Here is a 26,228-nt window from a genome sequence, read left to right on the forward strand (position 1 = left end):
CGTGTGCGCCGCGGTGCTGGGGGCTCGAGGACCGAGCGGAGCTGGTTGAGCCTTCAAAGTCCTAAAACGCGCGGCCGCGGGTTCGGGGTTTATTGATTGAATTCCGCTGGCGCGGGAGCCTCTGCAGAGAGAGAGAGAAATAGAGCGAGCGAGCGAGCGCGGAAGATGGAGATGGACAAGCGGATTCATTTAGAGCTGCGGAACAGGACGCCCTCGGATGTGAGCATTTGCCAAAAATACCCCTGGCGGCCCATTCTCCGTACTTTGTGTGCGTGTGCGTCGCGGGCGGCACTTTTTATTTTGGAGGGGGCGCCCGGGAGGTGTGGGCTCGGGGGTCGGGCTGCAAATGAATTGCCAAGCCAGTGGGGGGATCGCCGCGCCGCCGAGCGTGTTCGGCCGCCGCCGCCGCCGCTGCCCTTGGTGTGCGGCTACCTGTGCGTGCGCTCCCGCGTGTGCGGGCGCGGGTGCGGGGCGGGGGGCGGGCGGGCGCCCCCCGGGGCCCGCGGCGCACGCGTCCGGGCCCGGAGAGAATGGGGCGACCTCCCTCTCCTCCCCGGAGCTCGCGGCTCCCACGGCCCCGCGGGGCGGGGGGGGGAGGATTAACGGGGGAGACAGAGGGGGGCTGCCTCCCTGGTTTCACAACAAAAGGGGGGGGCTGCGTTCTAGAAACGCGCCCCCCGCCCCCTCCCCCGCCCGCCCGCCCGCCCGCGCACACAATAAGTTTTGGGCTCCGCGAGTCCAGCTTAGTTTCCGATCAATGCGGGCCGCGGCCCCGGGGGGCGCGTGGGGAGGGGGCGCCGCGGAGCCCGGCCCGGGTCTGAAGTGCGTCTTCGTTTCTGTGCGGAGAGGAGGCGAGGGACGGGGGAGCCATATTTGTAACTTTGTAGTGTTCGTGAACGCGCCCTTTCTCTCCTCCTCCCTCCCCGCCACCCTCCTCTGCTCCTCGTCCTCCCTCACTTTCCACCCCACTGGGGAGCTGCCCTTCCCCGGGAATGGGAGGATACGGGGGGGGGTCTTGAACGTGCGAAGGCCCCGGTGGTCCCCCGCGCCTCCCTCACGTCCGACGACCGCGACTATAAGTTGCCCCAAGGCTGCGTCCGTCCGGCGCCCGGGCCCGGCGCTCTCCCTGGACGCCAGCCTTGGACCCCGGGGCGCGCGCCCTTCTCGCGGAGTCGCCCCGCGGTCCCCCGGCGCCCGGCGAATACGCGGGCTCGGGGAAACTTTGTCCGGACGCAGACTGCCCGGAACCGGGGCGCGGCGGGGCCGGCCGGGGCCTCGTCCACGCGGGCGCGGAGGACGCGCAGCCCCCGGGGTGAGAGTTCGCCCCGTCGCCGTTGTGCATTGGGCAGCGGCGGGGGGCTCGGCTGGAGGAACCCGAGGCGGGGGAGCCCCACGCGGGGGAGCGGCGACCCGGACGCCCTTGTTTATCTCCGTCGCCCCTCGCTTCCTGACACGGGTGTTTTCCCGCGAGTTGGCGCCGGGCCCGGGGCGCCGCGGGGGGTGGGGGTTTGGGCAGCCCGGGGCGCTGACCTGTCCGCCCCGGTAGCCCGTTAGACCGAGGCCCCGCACAGGCCGGCCTCGCGTCCCAGTTCCCCGGCTCCTCCCCGAGCCCCAACGAGACTTGGGAGAGGGGGGTCCGCCTGCCGCGCCCCGCCCCACCCGCAGCAGCCACCGGGGCGGGAGAGGCCAGAGCCCGCCGACCTCCGCCGGGGCCTCCCCGCCGGCCCTGCAGCCGGGCTGGGGCTCTGGGTGTGGTGGGGCCGCGCGGTCCGCCCGCTGACTTTCTGGGGGACCCCGCGCGGCGGGGGCGCCCGCCGGGTGTGGGAGGTCGCTGGTGCCGGTAGAAACGTCTCCGAGCCGGCCTCTTAAACTTCCCGGGCGCGGTGAGGGGCGGGGGGGGGGGGTGGCGCACCGCACCGGGAGCGGCTTCTGCCGCCGAGCCCGCGTTCCCCGCGACAGCCCGGCCCGCGGCGGGGCGCGGCGGGCGGGGGAGGGGAGGCGGCTCGCGGAGGGACAAAAGGGGCGGGGGAGGAGGGACCGGAGGGCGCCCCGCCCGCCCGCCGCGCCCCGCGGGGGGCCCCCGCGCACCCACCTTGGGCACCTCCGGACTCAGGTCCGGGCCGGCGGGTCCCCGCCGACGCCGCGCTCGGAGGAGCAGCCATGTTTCTCGGGCTCGGCGGCCGCCCGCCCCTCCCCCACAGCGCGGGCCCGGGGCTGCGGGGGCCCCGGAGGGCGCGCGGGATCGTGCGGGGCCGGGCCCGGCGCCGGCGGTGTTCACGTATTCTTCGGTTTCGGCGGCGAGGCCTGGGGGTGAGGGGGGGCCCGAGCCTCCGGGCGCCGCTGGGGGGGCGGGGGCCGCGCGCGCCGCTGGCACGACTGCTGGGCGCCGGGCTGCCATTTTGTCACCGCGGCCGCCGGCGCTGTGGGTGGGGGGGAGCCGAGCCTGCGCCACGGCCCCGACGGCCTGTGGTTTGGGGGCGGCCAGGGGCCCACATCGGTGCCCCGGCCGCGGTGAGGGTCTCCACCAAGCTCCCCCGCGCCCTGCTCCTGGTTCCTCCGCCGGTACCCGGATCGGGACGCAGCCCGGAGGCCGATCCCGGCGGAAGTGGCGGGGCAAGGGGGAAATGGAGCGTGAGGCCTCCCCGGGTTCCTCCTGGCCAGCGGGCGGGGCTGGAGCGGGACCTGAGGCCCTGGCCCAGCCGAGGACCTCGGTGTCTGCCCGGGAGGGCCGAGCGGCCGTGTCGCGCTGGGGGAAACGCCCTCCGGGGCCGGGCGCTCCCCGAAGGTAGGTGGGGCCCGGTGGGTGTCGTGGCACCCGCGGGCTTGGGGAGCCGCCGCGAGCGCAGCCGAAGGCCCCCTGCGCCTGTCCACTTCAGATCGGCGGGTTGTTCTTGGCTCTTCAGGCCCATCTCTTCTCCAGGACTAAGGACTGGGGTGCGGTGCAGGTCTGTGCCCTGGTGAAAGCCAGCTCGGACTCTGACCTTTGTGCTACGTATCCATGGTTTCTTTTCTTTTGCCCGTCCTGGGGTCTGAACTCTGGGCCTGGGCGCTGTCCCTTAGCTCTTCAGCTCAAGGCGAGTGCTCTACCACTTGAGCCACAGCGCCACTTCTGGCTTTTTCTGCTTATGTGGTGCTGAGGAATCAAACCCAGGGCCTCATGCATGCAAGGCAAGCGCTCTACCACTGAGCCACCTTCACCAGGTGGACCCGGTGCCTGGTTGAGGTCAAGTGGCCTGAGGATGTCAAGCGCAGGCCAACTGGCCAGGGCTCTTTCAGGACTTGTCCTAAGTTTGTTTCCTCTGCTGTGTAGGTTTGGTTCTGGGAGATGGGGGGGGGGGCTCAAGAACCACAGAGGCCTGGGTGTTGAGGCCTTGCCACCCACTGGTAGTAGGGTACTGCCTGCCTTTGCCACCTGGAATAGGTTAAGTTAACCAGGCAGGGGCTTTTTTTCTTTTTTCTTAAAAAAAAAAAAAAAACTGTTTCCTGTAAACTGGAGACAGTAATCCTGTTTAATCAGTTAGGGACAAAACTGGTTTGATCCAGACCCGGTGCGTGCTCGGTATATGACTGTTCTCAGGATGATACCGGGTCCCAGGAGGCCAACTGGGCCCCTTCCTGGCTGAGTGGGTTGCATCACTTAACATTTTCGCCACACAACAGCACTTGTGACATCACAGGAAATTGAGACAGGGAAGGGTTAAGGGCATGACCAGGAAGTGGCAGAACCCCTGTGCAAACTCCGTCTTAGCTCTTGGCCTTCCTAATGCACCTGCTTCAGTAATCATGGCTGAGCTCCCCACCTCAGCCCACCCCATTGGGGTAATGTCCCCTCTTGAAGAGAAAGAATTCCCTGTTATCCACAGCGTCCAAGGAAAGCCTGGATGGCCTCCTGGTGTGAGTGGAACCACTGGCACTGTGGAGTTGGTGTTTGGGGGGAAGCCATACTCTGAGCCCAGTAGGCAGAAATGAATCTGGCCCTTTGGGTGTATTGTGGGGTGTCACATTTTTAGGTAACTGGACAAACAGGAACCACTCTTGGGCCAGGATTTGTGAAGTTTGGACGTAATGCATTTTCTGTTTGTTTGTTTCCTCTGCAGCCAGAACACTGGCAGAACTGGCATGTCTCTTATATCTGGGACATAGTATACTAATAACACCTCCTGGGTCATCTCACATAATCCCCAACACCTCCTCCAGGGGAGGCCAAGCAGTTAGTGCCACCGGTTCCTGCTGGGGGTGAATCAGCCAGGGCCTGGCAAGGTTGAGCCTCTGGTGTACAGTGGAGCTGGGCTCTCCTGATGAGAACCAGAGATGTAGATAGTATAGACTGACTACCAAGGTTGTGTCGTCCATTAGAGCCCTGAGACCTGGGGACCAGATTCCTGGGGTCCACTGGTGGCCATAAGGATAACACAAGGTCAGTCACCAAAGCACCGCTGAACTGCCTAACTTTAAATCCCAATTAAGGAAACTGTTACCTTACCTCTTCCCCCCTCAAAACTGGTCACGTTGGCAGATGCATTATAAAAAAATAAATTGTATTCGTTATGTTTTGGAGTTCATCAATAAAAGGACTGTGGAAATTGGTTTTCACTTGTGTTTTTAAATGACCCATGTGAAGTTTCAGTTTTGTATGTTGGTAAAGTTTTCTGTCTGGCCCTTTACAAGTGAAAGTTTACTGAGCCTTGTTGAGTTAAGGAAGGGCCCTGGGATCTGTTGTTTACTTCCCATAAGTGTGAAGCCACCCATACTCTGGTGTGCTGCAGAGCTTTCCAGAGTGTTTTCTCTGTGCTCTTCCTCTAATTTGAGCCTAGTAGAGGTTGGCCTCAGCTCAAAAACATTTGTAGAAAAGGAAGTCCTTTTTGGGGGTGGAACTTTAAGCTGGGAAGTTCAAGCTTTAAAAAAAAAAAGTTTTAAAATTATCTTGTAAGTAGTTGTAAAAGGGGTTTCATTTCAACATGTCAGTTTCCAAGTACAGTTCCTCTTGATCAATGTCACCCTTTTTGTCATTCTCTTCCATCTCCCAGCCCACCATCCCCTCAAGTTACAAAAGTTCAAAGTTGAGACTTGAAGGCAGGGCACAGGAGGCCCAGTTGCAGATGTCAGGTTCAGGGCGCTGGAGGCTTTGGCTTTGCCTGCAGATTCTCCACTGGCAACCAAGTGGCTTTGGGGGGTTTTGAGCCTTTGTTTTCCCTCCAGTCTCTTGTCTCTGATCTACGGAAGAGAAGGAACGGGAAGAAGAATGGCCAAGCTGAGGGAAGGATAAGTTCAAGGGGGCAGTCTAGTCTTCATAACTCTATAAGATGACACACCACATACCCAGGCCTTCTCTTGGCTGGTGTCATTTGAACAGACTCTTCAGGTGGCTTTGTCTGGATTTGCAGTGCTTTGGGAAGAAACCTGGTGGGGATTTCTGGGCTCCAGGTCTCAGACTTAACTGCCACAGAAGTAAAAAGTCGGGGGTGTGAGGACTGTGTGGTCAGTTTGGGAAGCAGCTGGGGGCATTGGAATGAATTTGGACTCCCCTTTGGCCTGATTTCAGTCCCTGTTTAAGAGGAGGCTCGTTGTCCTGGTGTCCAGAAGAGGCCCTCCAGAAGCATTTGCCACAGCCCCCTCCTCATCTCTGCCTGTCCCTCCCAGGTCTAGCTAATCTTGTAGTCTGGGTAGATATAGATCCTATCCAGCACCCATAAACAGGTAGAGAAATGAAGGCCTGACTCTGAATCTAATTGTATGTTGAAATAGAATTATGTAATAGCAAATGCCCAACACCCAGCAGTGATGTTTTGTTAAAGAACTGGAATCTCGCAGGGATGGAGGTAGGTGAAGGAATCTGTTTTGTTACTCCAAGCTCATTTGGTAAGATGGATAGAAGCCAGGTGAGCCAGGCACCTTCCCACCCCGGCATGGAACTAGTCTCTTTATATAGATTGTGCTTGTGAGTGTGAAGTCCTCAGTAAAGTGGGCTCAATTATGTGCTCCAACCTTGCCCCCCTCCCCCCAATCAAGTTTGTTTTAACTCTGAGCTACTCCCAACCTGTCTTCATCCTTTTACCAAAACTTGCTCCAGGCAGCAGGTCTAAAAACAACTCACTGGACTATTACTCTGACAGGATCAAAGTCCTTGTTTGGGTTTCCCAGAGGTATTTAAGTTTTGAAATTCCGGTTTGGTGAGCAAATTTTCAGAGCACTATTAAAGGCACTATTCTTAGTCACTGCTATTAACTCAAGTTGGGCGAGTTGTTTGGCCTCTGTCTTCTTATCTGCAAAGAGGATGCTGATTAGGTCTGTCCTTCAGACTTTCTGATCTTAAAATGAACAAGTACATTTCTCTGCTAGCCAAGGTGCAGGTTCCTCTGTGCAGTTCAAAAAAAGAAATGGACCACATAGTCCTTTACAAGGTATGAAGGGGGTATAGGACTCTTTTCGATTCACTAAAATGATGTGCTGGCTTGGACCCATGCATTGACTCCAATCCTCACTAATGATGGAAAGATAATATAAGATAGGAATTAAGGTTCTTGCTCAGGTGCTTGGCAGTGTGGTTTGGGGTGGGTGATGGCCTCCCCTGTTTTAAACCAGCCCAGTGCTGGGCCTGGTGTCCAGCTGCTCTGCTTATCCTCAGTTCCTCCATCCCATACATCCTCATGCCCGGCAGCATTGGCACGTTCCCACGCCAGACGAATGCCTTGGAAGTGTCCTGGGTTTGCCAGTGGCTCTCTGCCACTATGCCAGCCTCCCTCTACCCCCACTATGTGCTCACCCTCCTTTCCCCGTCCCTCAGTGGCTGCACCCACACCTTCCAGCACCAGTCAGGAGGTTGTAGAGAAAAAAGACCTGCTTGGGGGTGCATCTTTCTCCAGCTTCAGCTAGGGCACCCAGGCCGGTCCTTCCAGCTCAGCTCACTGTTGCGTACATACCGCCCCTTTCATCTGTGCATTCCCCCCCCCCCCCCACACACACATCTGTAAGACCAGGCCATCACAGGACCTAGCAACAACACACAGTGTGCTGCACATTGAACATACAATAAGTGAGCACGTGGCCGTGGTTGCTGTCGTGGTCTGTTTTGAGAGACTATGGAAGAAGGAAAAGATTGCGTTGTCAACAGACATTACATTTTTTTTTTTTAAGTAGCATTTGTTTCCATGGAAAATGAAGCTGGAAACTTGGGAGCAGTTCAGTATAGCCCTGTGCTGTTGGAGACCCGGGAACAGCTGTGGCAGCTGGCTAGACATCCCCAGTAGGCCAGCTCTGCTCTCCAGGTAGTGGTTTCTACAGAGGGCAATGCCATGCCTGGCCCTTCTCCAGCTGTGACTGCCCCCAGCCTGGGAAGCTGTCATAGAGCCTGGTTTTCTGAGAAGTTTACCAAACCGCGCTCTTTGTAGCTCAGCGGTCCTTTGGGTCGCTGCTTCCCCTCCCCCCCGCCCTTTGTCCCTTTTTCCCTGTGACTGCTAGCTACTCTTGTGAGGGATTTCTCTCCCATCTTGAAGCTGGTGGGGTGATACATGCATGGGATCCCAGCACGCAGGAGGCCGAGGCAGGAGATAAAGAGTTTGAGGTCAGGGCTGGGAAGATGGCTCAGTGGTTGAGCGCTTGCCTTGCATGCCTGAGGCCCTGGGTTCAGTTCCTCAGCACCACATAAGCAAAAATAAAAAAGCCGGAAGTGACGCTGTGGCTCAAGTGGTAGAGCGCTAGCCTTGAGCTGAAGAGCTGAGGGACAGCGCCCAGGCCCAGAGTTCAGGCCCCACGACCGGACCCCCCCCCCAAAAAAAAAAGAGTTTGAGGTCAACCTGGGTTACATAGTGGGACCCTGTCTTAAAACAAAATAGCAAACTTCTTGGATTGCCCTGGGTCCCACAGCAGTGCCTGGCCAGTCTCCCTTTTACATCCATACCTCTTGACTGTAGTCTCCACACCTTCCCTCTCTGTCTGCTTGGCTTCCTAAGTGGCTCTGAGAAGGCCAACGTCTCTTTCTTACCAGGATCAGCCCACAGCTCAGCATCCTTGATGAATGAACCATAAGGTACATTCTCCTGGGTCTCTTATACCTATGCCTGGGCGGCTCAGCTTCTGCTGGTCTTTGCCCTCTGGACACCCGTGAACTCAGTTGAGCTTAAGATCCGGGTTCCCTCCCTAAGAAGCATGTTGTAGGTGCTAAGTGCTGTGTGCTGTCTGGGAGGGGATGTTTGCCTCCTGGCTAGGCTACCCTTAGGTGTCCCCAGGGCACCCTGTACTCAAGTCCAGAGGGAATGCAGGACTACTTCCTCCTGGTTTACAGTGCTTACCTCCAGCCTTCCATCCCAGGCCCCTGGAAACCAAGCCTCCGCTTCAGCCAGGCGTGATTTTGCTACCAGGGGTGAATCTGATCATTGCTCCCAGGATAAAGTCCTCAGTCCTGAGAAAGATCTGCTAAGTCCTGTGTGCTCCAGCTGCTTCCTCTTGTATGCTCTCTCCCTCTGCCCTGCACTCTGGCCTCCCTGGCTGTCTTCCATCACTCCAGTCTACTTCCAGCCACTGCCATCTCCTTTGTATCTAATAGTCTGATTTTTGCTCCTCTTATTGGTAAACAGCTTGAGCCCGAGCCTAAATATGTCTACTTCTTATTTGTTGTTTGGGACACACGAGCTAGCTTTGAACTGCAGTGTTCTTGCCTCAGCCTCTAATGTTGGGATGACAGACATGTGCCCCACCTCTCCTTTGTTTATTTGAGACTAGACTTTGCTTTCAGTCTGGCCTCAAACTCCTGGTCTAAGCCATCCTCCTGCCTCATCCTCCTGAGTACCAGGGACTTCTCTTTGTGTGTGTGTGTGTGTGTGTGTACATGTGTACACCAGTGTGCACAACTATCTGTCCACCTTTAAAGTGGTGGCCTATGACATACACCACATACGAATGTGTGCGTTATAAAATGTAAATAGAAAAGTTAAAAAATGTCCAAGATGTAGTAATCCACACGCAGTAAGTAGATTGCCTTAGGCTTTTTAGCCAGGAGACCACTACTGTGAATAGTTGTTTTGCTTTTAATTTGGCTGTGAGGATCCGTGCTATAAAGGAGATTCCCCATACCATCCCAAACTCCATCTCCAGGTAAGGTCTTCAGCTCTGTCACAGGGTACATCCAGTCTAGGCCTTCTTTGGTAAACCTGCCTGTCTGGTTTACCAGACAGATGTGTACAGACCCACAAAATGCTGGCAGTTTAGCGAGAATGCTCAAGTATTTATGGGCCAAACTGAGCTGTAGCTCTGAGCCCTCCTGGGTGGTTGGCCAAAGGGGGCTGGGGAAGGGAACGAGTGATACAGGTGAGTGCAGCATGGGTCCTGCGGTGGAGTTGGGGCCACGGGGTGGGGAACTGTGGGGTTGGGGAAGCAGATTTCAACCCCAGCTATGGGAGCCACCAGAGAGCATTGTAGAACTTCCCAGGCTCCTCCCAGACCCAGAGTTGGTTGGTTTTGGAGTAGTCTCAGTGGTCCCAGAGATTGTGGTTTTAGGATCCTCAGGGAGAACTCTGGAGCATGGTTGGAAAAGCCACGTGGAGGCAGGTGGGGCGTCACAGCTGGCAGGAAGCAGTTTTCTGAGGAAAGTAGAGCGAGGACCACAGGAAACAGCAAGGAAGAGCTCAAGAGTTAACCCACTGGGGTACAGGATCCGCACCTCAGCCCGCATACACATACACACGCACGCACATATACTTCTGCATACCCATGCTCTGCTCAACATGCTTGCTGTTTTCTATGTATCCCCATGTGTCCCGAGGCCCCTGCAGGAAGAGAGACTTAAGGCTGCCTGGCCATCTTCAGTCTCCAGGGGACTGAGGCCGTGGGATCGTTTGGAAGAAGGTGAGGGCCCAGGACCAAGCCATCAGTGTAGTGGGTGGGTCCTAGGGCAGCTGGTGACAGCCGTGCCTCTTGGTCAGGAGGTTTGTGCCAGGCAGGTTTGGAGACTTCCTCTAACTAACCTGCTTGGAAGGAGGCCCAGCCCCTGTGGGCCATGCTGGAAGCCTGGGAGATGTGAAGGTGTACGAGGAGCTGGCCTCTGCTCTTGGGGAAACCTGCCAAGGACAGGAACCCCTCCCCCTGCACTGTGGGGTTTGTTTGAGGCTTGGAGGGATCTCAGACAAGCTAGGCACCCCCCACCCCCTCCTTGGAGTGGAGCTCTGCTGGCTCTCAGTTCCTTTTCGGCCTCTCAGCTCGGGGCTGGCTACTGAGCTGTGGCTCCTTGTCTCCCATCCGTTCTCTTGCTCACAGTTCCTGAGAGGCTGCAGAGCCCTGTGGCACTCTAGTTAGGGGTACAGGAAGCTTGATCATGACAGGCGGTTTCTAGGCATCGTGTATGGCTATCTTGGAAGGGGCTGGCCATCCTTGCACAGTGCTGGAACTGGCATCAGCCCCAGGAGCTCCTTCTTCTTCTGCGTATCTCCTCTGACTATGAGGATTGGATATACCGCACTGTGTCCTGGGAAGGGTAGGCAGTTCAGGGCTGGTACCCACCAGCAGACTCTGGAGGCCTGATGGAGTCTCTGCAGAGGCTGGCCTCGCCACCACGTGCGGTTCTGCTCTTGCAGACTGGCCTGTGTGTGTCTGGGTGCGTGCTGTGCTGCGTGTCTGTCCATCTGGGTGGGCCTGCACTGTGCCTCCCCTGAGGAGAGCTCGCAGCCTCCTAAGACAGCAGGGGCTGGATGAGCATGCTAGCTATCCTCTTAAAAGCTGCAGGGTTCTTGGTTCATTCAAGGTACTCAAGACCTGTCGTCAGCTCCAGTAGCCAGTGTGGTCATTCACAGTGGCCACAAGACAAGTTTGCATGTAGAACTGACAGTGTGCTTCTGAGCTTGGCCAGGGGCCAGAGAGTCCAGCAAAATGTGGATGCTGGTCTGGGAGGTGCCTGCCGAAGCAGGAAGCTTTTTGTGCCCAGCAAATGCCTTGTTAGCCAGGCATGCCATAACCCGGAGGCCTTGTTGACGGGCAGCACTTGGCCAGCTATGTCTGCGTTAAACAAGTTTATGAGATCAGTTTCTGCAGATAGAAAACACTCCAGAGGAGCTGCCTGGCTTGCCCAGAGTCCCCGAGATAGAGTCTTGGCTCACCTAAAGCCCCCTAGGTAGAGGCCTGGCTCTTATAAGAGGCCCACGGGAGCTCAGATGAGTCCTGGTGAGGCCTTTAGTAGGAGAGACGAGATGACATGAAGAGATAAGGCATGACCGCCGGCCAGTATTGTGCTTACTGTATAAGCACAACCATAGATGTGGACCTCTGCTGTGAATTGTATCTGTTAACGATGTATAGACTTATTTCGTGGCCAACAGATCCCCTTGCTGTTGGTGCTTCTGAAGCACTGCCACTGTCATCTTCCCCCAACTGCTCTCTCCCTGCTCTTCAGGTCTGGGTCCTTGGGGTGGGCTGGGGAGACACCCCAGTGCATCTGATGACAGGGTCCAGGTGGGGCTTAGAAGCACTCTGTTTATATTTACGTATTTATTTATTTACTTGTCGGTCGTGGGGCTTGAACTCTGGGCCTGGGTGCTGTCCCTGCGCTCTTCAGCTCAAGGCAAGTGCTCTACCTCAAGCCATAGTGCCACTTCCGGTTTTCTAGTGGTTAATTGGAGATAAGAGTCTCACAGGCTTTCCTGCTTGGGCTGGCTTTGAACCATGATCCTCAGATCTCAGCCTCCTGAGTAGCTAGGATGACAGGCATGAGCCACCCGTGCCCGGCTCACTGTTTATTTTAGTAGGGGAGAAGTAGAGGTTACAGAGTACGGATCATGGCCATTGACCCACTGTCTAAGGACAGGGGACACGATTAGGAGCTTTTGGCTGATGTATCACTTCATTCCTTACCTCCCCCAGTAAGGACAGCAGTGCCATGGGCCTCCCCGGTGAAGTCAGAGCCCAGTGTGATGGGCGGTCTGATCTGATCTGATGCCTGCTGGTTGAGCTTCTAAGTGGAATGTGCTAGATTTCCATCATTTTATTAAGAGAAAAAGGTAAACTTAAAAAATTGTTTCATTTTAATTCTTCTGTACCTGTATGCTAAACACCATCTTTGTATTTAAATTGTACAGAAAGCCAGGTGTGATAGTGTACACACACACACACACACATACACACACACACACACATACACACACACACACATACACACACACACACACACAATTTGGACAAGGATCATGAAGTCAGAGCAGAGCCACTTGTACATATTGAGACATTATCTCAAAAATAATGCTGGGCAGCCGGGCACTGGTAGCTCACACTTGTAATCCTAGCTACTCAGGAGGCTGAGATCTGAGGATCACGGTTCAAAGCCAGCCTGGGCAGGAAAGTCTGTGAAACTTTATCTCCAATAAGCCACCAGAAAACCAGAAGTGGCGCTGTAGCTCAAGCGATTGAGCGCCACCTCTGAAATGAAGAGTGCAGGGACAGTGCCCAGGCCCAGAGTTCAAGCCCCATGACCAAGAAAAAAATAAAAGTAAAAAAAAAAAATAGCCAGGTGTGATGGCCCACATCTGTAATCCCAGCCACTCAGGAGAGTAGAGATCAGGAGGACTGAAGTTCAAAGCCAGCGCCAGCCAAATAAACAAAAGTTCTATGTCAACAAACAAACCTGACACAAAAGGGCAGGCCATGCCTGTAATCCCTGCTAAGAAGATCACAGTCCCAGGTCAGCTGGGACAAAACATTCAAGACTCTTATCTGGAAAAATATACTAAAGCAAAAAGAACTGGGGCATTGGCTTAGCGGTAGAGCACTTGCGTAGGAGAGCACAGACTCCAGTACTGCTAAATTATCTACAGAAGGCCACCGAAGGAACTTGGTTATTCCCACTAACAGATGAGACCCAGCAAGGTTATGCCACTGGCCCAAGGAAGCCCAGGCAATTTCAAAGCTGTGCAAGCAACCTGCCATGCAACTTCAACCTCAGCTCTGTCCTCTGCTTCCTCTCAGATACTTTGGGGTCCCTGGGAAACAACTAGCCTTTCTTTCCCAAATCACATCTTGCTACATTGTTTCCTAGGACAATGAGACAGATTGCACCCATTTTTCTAGTTTTGGAACATCTTAGAAAATGTTTCATTGTGGAATAGAGCACATAAACCAAAGGAATATGAAATGTGGTGGGGTTAATACTGGAAGAACTACCTAGTAAATAACTCCCATGTGGGCTGGAAAGGTGGCTCAGTAGTAGAGCGCTTGCCTCGTACGCATGAGGCTGAGGCTCTGGGTTCGATTCCTCAGCACCACATAAAACAGAAAAAGCCAGAAGTGGTGCTATGACTCAAGTGGTAGAGCGCTACCCTTGAGCTGAAGAGCTCAGGGACAGCACCCAGGCCCAGAGTTCAAGCCCCACAACAGGCAGAAAAAAAAAAAAAGCAACAACAAAAACCAAAACAAACTTGCATGTGCCTGCCAGCAGGGTCCTTCGGTGCTGGGGTGCATGTTTGGTTTTTGCTTGTTTTGAGATAGGGTCTTGCTGTGTATTTTCAGCTGTCCTTGAACTTGTTCCACTCCTGTGGCACCCTGCCTATGGCTGTGATGACAGGTACGGCCTTACCAAATGTCCAAGTTTCTCCTGGGATTTCCCCCGAACCTCTGACATACTTATTCCCTGGGCTTTTTTTTTTCTGCAAGCCAGAAACAACCTGAGCCTAGAGACCTGGAATGGGCTTTCCATTAGACTCTAGCAAAATGAGGAGCCTTGTGTCCCCCTCTCCCCCAGAAGAGGACAGCAGCGTACCGCCTCCGTGCCCAGTCACCTCCCCCTTTGTTCCCTTCTGGGACAGCCTGCTCACAGCACCCATGTTGAGTTTTGGGGGGGACCCATTAGAGCACCCTGGGCTGGAGTGTGGCCACCCATTTTGAGACATGCTCTGAGAGGTCACGTGGCTTTTGGGGGGCACCTGGCACACACACACACCCTTGCGTGTGGCTGCCCTCCCGTTGTGCCCCAAGACTAGACTCAGGGGCAGCGGGCAGGGTACCTGCCAGGCATTTGTGGGATGAAGGGGAGAGAGGGCTGACCCATGGGGCCTGTGAAGGTGTTGGGTTTTTAGGATTGCAGGACGGCCACCGGTAGCCAGTGGACCTGTTTTCAGCACTTACGTCTGGTGGGTGAGGGAGAGGGAGGGTGCAGGTAGAATGCACTGGCCTGTCTGTACTGCAGGGTTATTTATCCTGGTAGATTGAAACCCCCACCTCCAGTTAGACACCAACGGGGACTAGGTTAAGGGAAACACTGCCACAAGTAAGAAATGTGGGGGGGGGGGGGGAATCAGCACTCCGGGACAGGAAGATGGCAAGCGAAAAACAGTGGACAGGTTAGAGGTGAAGGAGGGTGGGTGGGTGTGCTCATTTTGGGTAAAAAGGAAGACAAGACTGTGAGTTCACTCCTGATGAGGGGGAGCAGAAGCCAGACCGACACGATGGATGAGAGGGAGAGCTGACCGTCCACTTTGTGGCTTTGAAACCAGGCTGATGACTGTGCAGCCCCTGTGTGGGAGCTGCAGGGAAGACCTGAGTTGGGGAGACCTCAGAGTCCTAAGTTCAAGTGCCAGAGTTGTCCCCCCTACAAAAAAAAAAACAACGATCAACTCATAGCTTTTTTTTTTTGCTGGTCTTGGGGCTTGCACACAGGGCCTGGTGCTGTCCCTGAGCCTCTCTGTGTTCAGTTAGCCCTCTACCACTTGAGCCACAGCGCCACTTCTGGCCTTTTCTGAGTGATTTATTGGAGATAAGAGTCTCATGGACTTCCCTGCCTGGGCTGGCTTTGAACCGTGAGCCTCAGATCTCAGCCTCCTGAGTAGCTAGGATGACAGGTGTGAGTCACTGGCACCCGGCTTTCAAATCATAGTATTTTAAGGGCTGAGAAGAGCCAGAGCTCATCTTCCTACAAGGCTTCACCATTACGGCATTATTAATTCATTAAATAATCACCACATTATTGAGGCACGAAGTCCTTGGCAGATGCCAGCAGCCTTAGATTTGCCAGCCAGCTCCATTTGAGGCACGGCCACCAGAGACCTTCAGTTGTCTGCTGGACAGAAAGCCCACCATGTCATTCCTGTACACCGCCAGTGGAGGCCCTGGAGCAGCGTCGCATAAACCAACTTGAGCTCAGTGGCAGGCTGCCCTTTCCAAAGCTGGGGAGAGGCAGCTGTGCCATCTCTGCTCCTGCTCATACATCTGTGCTTCCTACAATTGTTCCACAGCTCCCCGCCCTGCTCGCCTTCTTCCAGTGTGTGTCCTTCCCACTTGGCTTTGGGATTTAAGGATCAGCCCTTGCCCGTGCAGTACTTTGGGGCCCTGACCCGGGAACCGTGGCCTGTCCACTTGTTACCATCCACACGGCCTGGGATGGCCTGAGATGGCACCTCCTTCAGAGCGCTGCGGAAGACTCAGCTTGCCCAAGGGTCCTTCCCTGTCTCCAGTCATTGAGCCCTCTTCCAGAGGTTTTGGTTTTCAGTATTTTGGGATTTGAGCAGGTGTAGAGCTATGAACGGTTAACCTGTATTCTATTTTAAAAGCTAATTAAGTATAGGCAAAGTTGAATTATCGCCAGCTTGGCCAGTGAGGATGGACCCTGGACATGAGGCCTAACCTACAGAGCCCGTCTTTTGTTCCCTTCACATCTCCCTTCGTTGACTTCTGCCTCTTTCTCTGTGTGTGCCCCACCCCACATTGCTTCCTGGCTCCCCCTCAGTCCATTGCTGCTGTTCATCCCTCTCTCCATAGGCAGAAACCTGCAGCTCTTGCAAGAAATGCCTTCTTTGTCAGTAGCTTTCCCATGAACACTTACTTTTCTGACGTATGCAGGAGAAAGAACGGAGATCAATTAGTTCCTACACTTAATCCAGGACTGGCTTATGGGGGGGGGGTCTTCTGTCCAGATCTGCATTTTTCACTGGCAGCTGAATACCCACCTCCATCCCCAGATGGGAGATGGTGCTCCTCTGTCTCCAAGTCCCTGGCTGAGGCCGAGGTTGGGAAGGAGGAGACCCAGGGCTCCGTGGAGGGTCATCCGCTCTTCTTCCCTCTGCCCCTTTATTGCCTCCTGTGACCTGGCCCAAGGCTTGATTCCACAGTAGGCTGATATTGACATCCAGTGGGCCCATAGTTGTTTCCACCTTAAACTGCCAGGGTTTGGGTTAGATACAGCCCAGGTGGCTTGATAGGGCCTTCTAGTTGATTCCTGCCCTTTCCTGAAGGCTAGGGGAAGGGGATAGTGGAGTTTGAACTCACCTCATACTTGGTAGGCAGGCACTCTACCACTGGAGTCTCAAAGGTTTTTTTTTTTTTTAAGCTGACCGGAAGTAGGGCATGGAGGCCAGGGCAGAATCCTGGCCTGAGCTGGGCTGAAAGGAGTCAGGTTGGGGCTGGAGAGGCGCACGGGGTTGAGTTGCCAGCTCATGGGTCTCACACTGGGCCATGTCCTGGGCTCTAGATGCAGGATCTTATCCAGCACCAGTGCTTACTTACCTACCTGCCCCTGCCCCTTCCTCAGGCCACAGAGGCCTGCAGGTGCCCACATGGCCAAGTTGGCAAGCGTTTGCTGAGACCTCAGGCCTGAGGCTGGAGCGGGGTGGGGGTGGGAAGACAAGAGGAAGAGGCTGGTCATGAAGCTGGCTTTAGAGGGTCTGGGGAGATCGGAGCAAGTCCCTGGGAAAGGTGAGAGGTAGAATTCCGTATCTTGTGACATAGTGGTGAGGGAGGTGAACAGGGCCGGGGCGGGGGGCTGTCTGCCTGGGGGGGAGAAGGAGGGGTTTCTTCAGGGAGTGCTGCCGTGGGATTTGCACTTCATCTTTGGTGGCCATTAAAGGCTTTGGGATCAGGCAGGAGTTGTGGAATGGGATGGGATGTGGTTACCACCTCGCTCTGTGTGCCTCCAGCCATGTTGTCAGGGTCAGTGTGGGGTTCTTTCCTAAGGTCACGCAGACAGCCGTGGGTTTTATTGTGCACCTCATGAGCTGGAGAGCTTGGAGGCAACTTGGTATCCAGGAGGCAGCAGACATCCATGGGACACAGACTCCCGGCCCCCAGCCTGCGGTCCTGGGATGTTCACAGGGACCAGCTGATCCATTCCAGGTCCCTTCCATGCCCCAGATTGCCCTTCTGACACCCCTCCGTGAGAGCTCCTAGGTCCATGAAATTACCCACTGTCTTCAGGGGTAGTGACTGAGCTTAGACGTGGAGTGGACCTCGGGGTCAGGGGACTGGCAGGGTCCCAGAAAGAGGCAGAGCGAGGTCAGTGCTGTGTGGGGAAGAAGCAGGCTGCCAAGCTGGTGGAAAGCCCCTTCCTTCTCCCTCTCTGCGCCCACGAGTTGGTGCTCATGGACTCTGGTTCCAGATTTGCCTTTAGGAGTGTTACAGCACCATAGGAAACTGGCCCTACTAGATTTTAACATGAAGTCTCCCCTGCCAATTCCCAGCCCCTCAAACCCTGCCCCCGCAAAACCAGACCCAAGACCTCTCCAGATCCCACAATAGCCCTCTGACCCCACTTTGCCATTCTTCAAATACTTCCCTATAGGTGGGGGCTAGGGAATGGGCTGGGTAATCAGGGAAGGCTGCCTGCTGGAGGGGGAACTAACCGGTGGGTAGAGATAGGAATGAGGCTGAAGGGGAGTACAGGGAGAAAAGGGGGCTCTGCCAGGCTCCCAGCTCTGCTACCCATCCAGCAAGCCCAAATCCCCCCCTCCATCCCCGTGGGGTACTGCTGGCCCCCCAGCTGGAGGAATGGATCCCCCATGGAACCAGCTCCTCTGCCAGGCAGGACCACATCCTCCCCATACCCTGGGGAGGAGGTGGAGTGACTGTCATGTTTCCCCAGCCAGCCTATGAGCCCACAAGGCCGACAGCTTAATCAACCTCTGTGCCCTCCCTTTGCCCGCCCTCCCGGCTCTGAAAATAATCAGGATGGCGTCACCGCTTCAATGCCACGCGCTCCTCCAGCCCGTGTGCCTATTGTAGTGCACATAAAAAATCAGATACACCCATGCCTGCTTCCCTTGAACAGCCTGTTGGATTTTTTTTGTTTGTTTTTAATCAGGTGGTCCCTTGCCCCTAGCTACAATCGTGAATCCTGAGCAGCTTGGAGCCCCAAGCGAGGCTGAGAAATGGCCCTGTTAGCAGAGACCTGGAAGCCCCATGGCCAGGCTATGAATTCCACTGGAGACTGCATTTCTGGCCCAGGATGGCCACGTGTGGTGTGGCAAAAAGACAAGGAAAAAAAAAAAAAACAGCCTGGGGGGGGAGGGGGTTCCTGGCTCTCTGCCCAACTCTGGAAGGTTGCTCCTTCCTTTGGAAAGAAGAAAAAAAAAAAGAGTTGAACTAGATCAGCATTTTGCAATCCATGGCTCACATTAAAAAAAAAAAGTAATAAGAAAGGAGTGGTAAGGGGTGAGTTTTGTTTGTGTGTGATCACACCAAATGTGTGCTACAGACATAATTATGTGCATAATTATGAACTTGTATTTCTTCCTGTGAGTTATGTGGCCTCAGTGGTCCCTAAGGGCCATGGGGCTTTCAAAATGTCCTAACTTCTAGAGCCTGAGCTCTTCCTCCATGAAACGTGGCTGGGTTCGATACATGGATGGATAATCAAAACTGTAGATTACATGGTTAAAAGAAAAAAAGCATATCTCAAACATACTATCTAAATACCCTGTCTAAAACCTGGGTGTCACAAATAATTTGGTCTTCCAGCTAGAAATGGGATCTGCAACAGGGGATGGCCCATTTTAAAAGCTGACCTATTTAAAACCCATGAGCACCAAAAAACACGGGGTCAGTTGGATTCGAATCTTCTCTTCTGTGCAAAGACTGGAACCTGAAAACCAAATTGGGCAGGGACCCACAAGGTTGAGAGCAAAGCTAGGAATATTTATTGGATTCTTGCACAGTGAAGGAAAAGAAAAATCAAGGTAGGGAGAGAGATTGGTGTTGAAAACCAGCTAAACAAACTGTAGTGTAAGATCCAGACACCTCCGTGGAGACATTACAGGCAGCGTTGAGAGTGGGGTCTGGCTGTGGATAAAGCGACCTTGAGCTCCAGGATGACATTTCAACCCAGGGGACAGGCATTGCTGGCTTTGGGGAAACTTGGAAGCTCCGGGACATGATCCAGGCTAGCAAAACAGACAGTGTGATCGTAGACAGTGTGATTGCAGAGCCTGGGCGGCCTCTGCAGGGAGGGGATAATAAAGAGGACCATACCCAGTTGGAACTTCCTTCTCCCTGGTTCCTTTCTGGACAGGCTGCCCCTTTCAGTCAGGGCCTGTTGTGAACTACACACAAGTGCTGCTCTAAGTCTCAGATTCTCCAACAGCGACCCACACCCTCATTTCGCGCTGGTCCTGGAGGTTCTTCGCCACACCAGTTGTGAGTGGCACCTTCTTCCCTCTCTATCTGGATCCCTTCTGTCATCCCACACTGCCTGTCTTATCAGGCGGGGGGCCATCTCCCAGCCTGGGTCCTGCTGCCTGGCACCCTGGGGCAGAACAGGACCCTGACCTCAAGGCTCAGTGGCCTAAGCTCTCCTCAGGAGGCCTATGTGGAGAGGGCAGGAAGCTCTTTTGCAGAGACTTGGGTCACATCCGCCTGACCTGACACCTGTGTCAGCCTTGAGTTCACAACCCAGTGTTGCTGCCCTTGACCAGAGGTGGGCTTCATGGGGCTTTTCCCCACCTTGAATACCTGGAGCATGGACAGTGTGCCTGGGCTAGCCTGGGCTAGCATTCCTGATACCCGGCATGGTGCCTGGCACAGTAAACAGGATGTTTGCTCAGCATTTGCTCTGGAGTCCCCCCTCCCGCTAGGCTGATTATAGGGGACAGTGCCTGACCTCCAGGAGTGTCACATAGCTTAGGATGAGATTAAAGGATTCACTCAGCAGCTGCCCTCTCTGCCTGGGATGCTCAGAGCCGGGGGTAGGAAGGCTGGGGCCGGGTGGATTTGCAGAGGGAAGGCGGGAGGGCAGGCCCTGTAGATCATGCTTAGAGTCTTGACTGCTTAGAAACATGTGTTCAAAAGCCCAGTGTCCTTTCTGGGTTACCATTTGTGCATCGTGGCTTAACAATTGTCAGCACCTCCATTCTCCAGAGCCAGAAGCCTGGGGTCCTAGGGACCGACATGGGGCCAGTTAACTCCCTGGTCCCTGGCCTCCAAGACCAGGCTTTTTCCCAGTAGGCCAGACTCCTCCTAATGTCTTGTCCCTGAGGCCACAGAGACCTCATTTCCAAGACGGAATAAGGCTGGAATGTAACTCGAGGTGACAGGGACCAGGCCGCAGTGTGGGAAATGTAGAGGAGAGGTTAGATCTGAGAAATCTGCAAAGACAAGGCTTCTTCATAGTTTTGGAAGAAACCAGTAAGTTGTGCCTTAGAGCGATGTATGGAGAAGCCCAGCTTAGGGGACATCTTTCAAGAAATGGGGAGCCGGGCTAGTCTGGCTTGTGGGGAGTTCCGGTGCCTTCTGCCCAGCTCTGGGCAGGACGAGCAATATGACCATGTTACAGTAACCGCCACTGGATATTTCGCAGCAGCCGGTGGAATTGGGGGAGAGCCTGAACCCAAAGTACAAATTTTCAGTTTAATTTTAACCTTGCATTTCGCTCACACCCGGGCTTGGCAGGGGAAATGGGCCTTAATTTTTGTTGTTGTTTGTTTCCTTTTTTAAGCAGAGTTCACCCCGTCTGGGAACGAGCTGTCCTGCTAGGCTACTGCACAGAGGAAGTGGGGGGGGCTGGAATGGCGCACCCCAGGCCTGACTGGAGGGGGGAGAGCGGGGTGACTTGCACTGGGGGTGTAGGCGGGGCTGGTGTGGTTGTTTTCTCCTGTTCATTTTATTTTAGACACCCCCCCCCCATTGTGACACCACTTGGTTCGAGCTTTCTGGTGGTGTCAGGATTTGTGTGCCATGGACCCCTGTTACCCTAAACCTTCTGCCTATCCCTTCAGAAATGCAGGCTTTCCACAAGTGGAGTTGTCTCTGCTGTTTGGGGAAGAGCTAAATGGAGGTTCCAGATATCCCCCTCCATACCTCTGTTGTCTTGAAAGTGTGGCCAGGGCGGGGACATGGGAGACTATGGCCCCCACGCTGGAATGTCAGAGAAGCATCCTAGGCCCATCCAAGGTCTGGCCAGAAGGGGCTGTGATCAATCCCTGATTAGCCCAGACACCTGCAGTTTGGCTGGGGGCTAGCCTGGGGAGCACTGTCAACTGAGAGAGTGGCGCTGGATGGTGAAGGGGGCACAAACCAGGGGGTGGTGGGGGTGGGGAAGACGGGCGCCTTGAAATGTGGCCAGTAGAGTCAGGGACATCTGGAGGCACCGCTGTGGCCTTGTCTGCCAATGGCGTTGGTGTGGGGATGGGATGGAGGAGGCCCTGGCCTACCACCCCACTGTGGGGCAGCTCTACTGGCTGGCAGGGATGGCTCACATCCTGTGCCTGTGAGCCCCTTGGTAGCCACAAGCACATGGGGAGGAAGAGGAAGGCAGGATCGACTGTGGAAGAGGCTGCTGGCCTCCGGAGGGTGGGCTGCCTGGGGCATTGAGCATGGGGGGGGGTATGCCAGACCCAGAGGTCCCCGACAATGCTGTGGCTGTGTGCAGCTCCCAGCCTCAGCCAGAGCCCACAGGATCCGCTGGGCTGTCCTCTTCCCAGCTGTGGCTGCTCTGCGGCCTGGTGTCAGAGTTCTGCAGGTGTGTTCCCTAGCACCCCCCACCACCAATAGAAAGACTGGGGCGAGCGGCTTATCGAGCACAGGGATCTGGCAGAAGTGACGTTTGGGAGGTATTTCCTCATTTTCCTGGGAGCCTCCTGAGGCCTGTCCCCACATCTCCTCATGCCTCTCTTTTCCCAGGTGAAAGAGCTTGTCCTGGACAACTGCCGGGCGACCGAAGGCAAAATCGATGGCCTCACAGATGAGTTCAAAGAACTGGAATTCTTGAGTACGATCAACATAGGCCTCGCCTCCGTTGCAAACTTACCAAAGTTAAACAAACTTAAGAAGGTAAGGGAGGGGGCCGTGAAATGCACCTGGGTGCTGGGAGCCCAGAGAGCGGGGGGGGGGGGGGCGGGGGGGCGGGGAGAGGAGGCAGCTACCCTGTTGGGAGGATGGTTACAGACAGTTCCAGGGTACTCCCTTGCTGGCCACCTGGGAGAGCAAGCAACTCTGTGCAAAAGCCTGTATTGTCAAAGCCTTCCTGCCTTTTCTCTCCCTGCCTTGTCTAGCTTGAACTAAGCGATAACAGAATCACAGGGGGCCTGGATGTATTGGCAGAAAAGTGTCCGAACCTGACGCATCTAAATTTAAGTGGCAACAAAATTAAAGACCTCAGCACGATAGAGCCGCTGGTGAGTCAGCGGGCGCGGCGGAGGGGGCGGGTGAGGAATTAGTCCCCCATGTGTCTTCGCCTCTTTGGCTGTCCTGTGTTGTCTCTGCATCGTCCATAGAGAAACTGAGGCCCCGAGAAGTTAAGAACTTGACCAGGGCCGCCCCACACTGTAGAATGGGCCTTCTGTGTCCAGGCGGGAAGCGAGCCCCCCAGCCTTGCATTCTGGCTTCAGTTTTTCCTAGTTTCTACTCAGCTTTGGAAATCAGGTTTCTTCGGGCTGATGGTGTGGGGTATCACCCTGTGATGAGGGGGCACAGTCTCTACAGGAAAACCAGGCGGCAGCGCCACATAGCCCAGCCTTCGCCTACATACGTGGGCAGCATGCCCAGCTGCCTGGCTGCAGTTAGGTATACCCAGACTTCACTGACCTCCCTGCTAGAAAGAGGGTTGGGGTCACAGAGATGCAAATTACTGCTTTCCTTTGATTTCAAGGAAACCAGCTCTTAGGAGGTGATGCTAGTCTGACTAAATAGCAGCTCTGTGGAACAGGGAAACCTGCTGTTCATTTGTCAGCTGTCTGGTGAGGATCCCACCTCCGAGCCTCAGGACAGGGCAGGGAAGACTTCGAGACGGTTTCCCTGCCCTTGACATCAGGGGAGAGGCCCTGTGGGTTTGGGTATCTGCACAGCACTCCTGGCTCTCCATGAACACACAGGGTCCTGCTGATAGTCCCAAGCTGCTCTGACTTACCTGTCTGCGTCATGACTCAGTTTCCCACGCCGTGATCCTCTTCAGGTCTTCTGCTGACCCCTTCCCTGCAAGAAAACAAAGCTAGAAGTCTAGATGTTATACTCTCACTACAAAAGGAAAAAAAAAAATCCTAAAAAGTTCTATGGGAGAGGGGTGGGGTACAAGGATGGAGTCGGAATCCTGTGAATCCATGTCATCAGAGATGAGACACAGACACATTCCTGGCCCAGCTCACACTGTCACAGCACACACACACAAGTGTTAGTGTTGAATACAGCTTCGCAGACTCAAGTTCAGCCCATTTTCCAGACGACACTGAGGCCTACAGAGCAGTGGCAATGGTGATGGGTCTGGGTAGACCAGGTGGCGGAGTAGAACAAGTCCTCAGCTGTCCACCCTGCCTCGAGCCGCCCCACCCCTACCATGTCCTGGGAAACTTTTCCTTTCCTCTTATCTTTCTCCCTTGGTTCTCACCTGCCTGTTCCCCCCCCCCCGCTGTGCAGAAGAAGTTAGAGAACCTCAAGAGCTTAGACCTTTTCAACTGCGAGGTGACCAACCTGAACGACTACCGAGAAAGCGTGTTTGAGCTCCTCCCGCAGCTCACATACCTGGACGGCTACGACCGGGATGACAAGGAGGCCCCCGACTCCGACGCCGAGGGCTACGTGGAAGGCCTGGACGACGACGAGGAGGATGAGGACGGTGGGTGTCCGGGTGTCCGCGGGCCTGATGCTGTTGCTCCTCCCACGCTCAGTCCCCCACGACCTCATTCTCCAACCAGGTGCCCTCTGCTGGAGAGGGTGGGGCCCCCTGGTGGCCACAACCTGCAGGACAGGGCCTGGGTGGGGAATCCCTCTTGGAGGGTCCCTGAGCTGGGAAGCGGGGGCTGCAGCTGGGGTCAGCCGGCAAGAAGAGACGTGGTGGAGCACCCCTTTCTCAGCCCTCCCCACCGTCCCTCTTGTCCTCGGCGCTGTGTGGCTTCTCTGACTGGGTGGCCAGGTTTAATTTTTATTCAATCTGAGCGTTGCTTTGGGGGTGCGAGCCAGCACCCCCCCCCCCGGGGGGCCTTGGCGGGCTTGAGGGCCGTGGGCCTCACTGAGGACGCCCCACCAGCACCCAGCTCAGCCATCTGTTCACGTTCTGCCCTGATCACACAGAGGAGGAATACGAGGAAGACGCTCAGGTGGTAGAAGATGAGGAGGATGAGGACGAGGAGGAGGAAGGGGAAGAGGAGGACGTGAGTGGAGAGGAGGAGGTGAGTCAGTGGCAGAGCTGTTGTCCCTCGAATTCCCTCACAGATGTCTGTGGTTAGCCCTAGCAGCCCAGGAGCCCTTGTTGGGTAATGGGGGGACCCCTCAGCTGCCCCCCCGGGGAGGAAGCAGTGCCGGGTTGGGGATAAGCAAGCCCCCTACAGCAGGGGAGTGAGCCCCTCCTGAGTGTCACTGCACTGACCCTGAGAAACGAGGCTGGCAGAAGTTCTGGAAGAGTTGGATTAGGAGTGGTGAAGTTACCAGGCACCTGTAGCTCACATCTGTAATCCTTGCTGCTCAGGAGGCTGAGAGCCAGGGATTGCTGCTCCAAGCCAGCCTGCTCAGGAAAGTCTGTGAGGCCCTTACCTGACATTCCAACACCCCGCCGCCCCCTCTTGTCTCCTAGGAGGATGAAGAAGGCTACAACGATGGGGAGGTCGACGATGAGGAAGACGAGGAAGATCTCGGTGGTAGGAAGGCCCCTTTGCTCTCTTCTGGTGGTGGCCTGGGTGCTCGTTGGCCTCCGCTCTGAGGACGACTGGCCGGCCTTCTTCTGGCTGGCCTGCCTCGGTGGGGATTGAGCCGTGGGTAGGGTTTGGACATCTAACCTAGATGCCTTTTCTTTCTTTACTCTTCCAGAAGAAGAAAAGGGTCAGAAGCGGAAACGAGAGCCTGAGGAAGAGGGCGAGGAAGACGACTAAGTGGAATAACCTATTTTGAAAAATTCCTCTTGTGATTTGACTGTTTTTACCCATGTCCCCTCCCCCCCTCCAGATCCTGCCCCCCGAAACTTATTTTTTTCTGATTGTAACGTTGCCGTGGGAACGAGAGGGGAAAAGCGTGCTGGGGGCTGGGGAGGGCCGGGAGGGGGTGGAATAAAATACTATTTTTACTGCCACTCTTTTATTTTTTTTTCCCTCCTTTTTCTTTGTGTCTGGTTTGGTCCCTGTACATGCCGTAGCTGAGTGTATGCCACGTGAGTGTTTGTCCCCACTCTGAAAAGAGGGTGGCTTGGAGGAGGTCTCCGGGGTCTCCTTGGAATGTCCCTGGAGCTGGCCAGAAGGCCATGGCTGACACCAGGAGGGGCCAAGCGCCAGCCATTGTCCTTGACGCCTGATTTGGATGATGTGATTTCGGCATTTCTTTTCACCTGCTAGAGACTCCAATGCCCTGGTTTGTAAATAGCAACCCATAAAGGCAGATCTGGCCCTGGGCTGGGACCCTCTGCAACCCTAGACCCTTTCCCTCCCCCATAGATGGCGATGCCCCACTCCACAGAGAATCCAGGCGTCGCCCTTGGCAGCTGTGACCCCCCCACCCCCCAGATCTGAAACCCAAAGGCTTTGAGTTACAAGTCAGATGGGTTTGGTATTTATGATTAAGAGAACAAACAAACCCTTAAACTTCAGTCTCTTTAAAAGGAATTAAAAAAAAAAAACTGTCCTGACTTGTGTAAAATACTAGAATGCTTGTTTTACAAAAACAGCAGGAGGCTTCTTTCTTGTCTATCTGTGCTTAGAATGTTTTTACATACCTAAGTGCTGGACGTTGCATGTCGGCTGGGTTTTTTTTGTTTTGTTTTGTTTTCAGGTTTGGGTTTGGGGGTTTTTGGTTTTGTTTTCTTTTTTCTTTCATATATCAAGCACGGAAAAAAAAAACTAACGCAAAATTGTATTTTCTTACCTAGTGGAAATCTGAACTGATCGAATTCCTAGTGAATGTACAGGTGGCTGCCCTGCCCTTTTTTTCCAGTTTGCTTTAGAAGTGAAATGTTACTTCCTAACCCTTCCATCTGTATAAAGAGCGCCACACCCATCCTCCTCCCGCCCCTCTGGAGAGCCAACCTTTGCGTTTTATGTCTGTTTGTCATTGATAAATTTCAATAAATCTTTTTATACAAA

The 26,228-nt window shown here is 54.9% G+C and overlaps 1 protein-coding gene and 1 long non-coding RNA gene across 3 annotated transcripts; one reads left to right on the forward strand and one right to left on the reverse strand.

Annotated features, from left to right (window-relative positions):
* Positions 1-26,228, forward strand: Anp32a (acidic nuclear phosphoprotein 32 family member A). Of its 2 annotated transcripts, none has more exons than XM_070043019.1 (7): positions 1-219; positions 21,853-22,002; positions 22,224-22,346; positions 23,581-23,779; positions 24,235-24,332; positions 24,734-24,797; positions 24,967-26,228. In XM_070043019.1, the coding sequence occupies exons 1-7, from the start codon at positions 166-168 to the stop codon at positions 25,026-25,028; spliced, it is 750 nt and encodes a 249-aa protein (XP_069899120.1). In that variant the 5' UTR covers positions 1-165; the 3' UTR covers positions 25,029-26,228. The 2 variants fall into 2 exon arrangements, with proteins under 2 accessions (XP_069899120.1, XP_069899119.1); XM_070043018.1 differs by lacking the exon at positions 1-219 and adding an exon at positions 2,099-2,310.
* On the reverse strand, positions 4,518-8,041 carry LOC138841959 (uncharacterized). The gene is made up of 2 exons (XR_011376532.1): positions 7,898-8,041; positions 4,518-5,214 (listed from the first exon to the last, which is right to left on the reverse strand). It is a non-coding gene; the product is annotated as an uncharacterized lncRNA (long non-coding RNA).

Source organism: Dipodomys merriami, unplaced genomic scaffold (genome assembly GCF_024711535.1).
Source record: "Dipodomys merriami isolate MVZ:Mamm:240054 unplaced genomic scaffold, mDipMer1.0.p SCAF_33, whole genome shotgun sequence".
Classification (NCBI taxonomy): Eukaryota; Metazoa; Chordata; class Mammalia; order Rodentia; family Heteromyidae; genus Dipodomys; species Dipodomys merriami.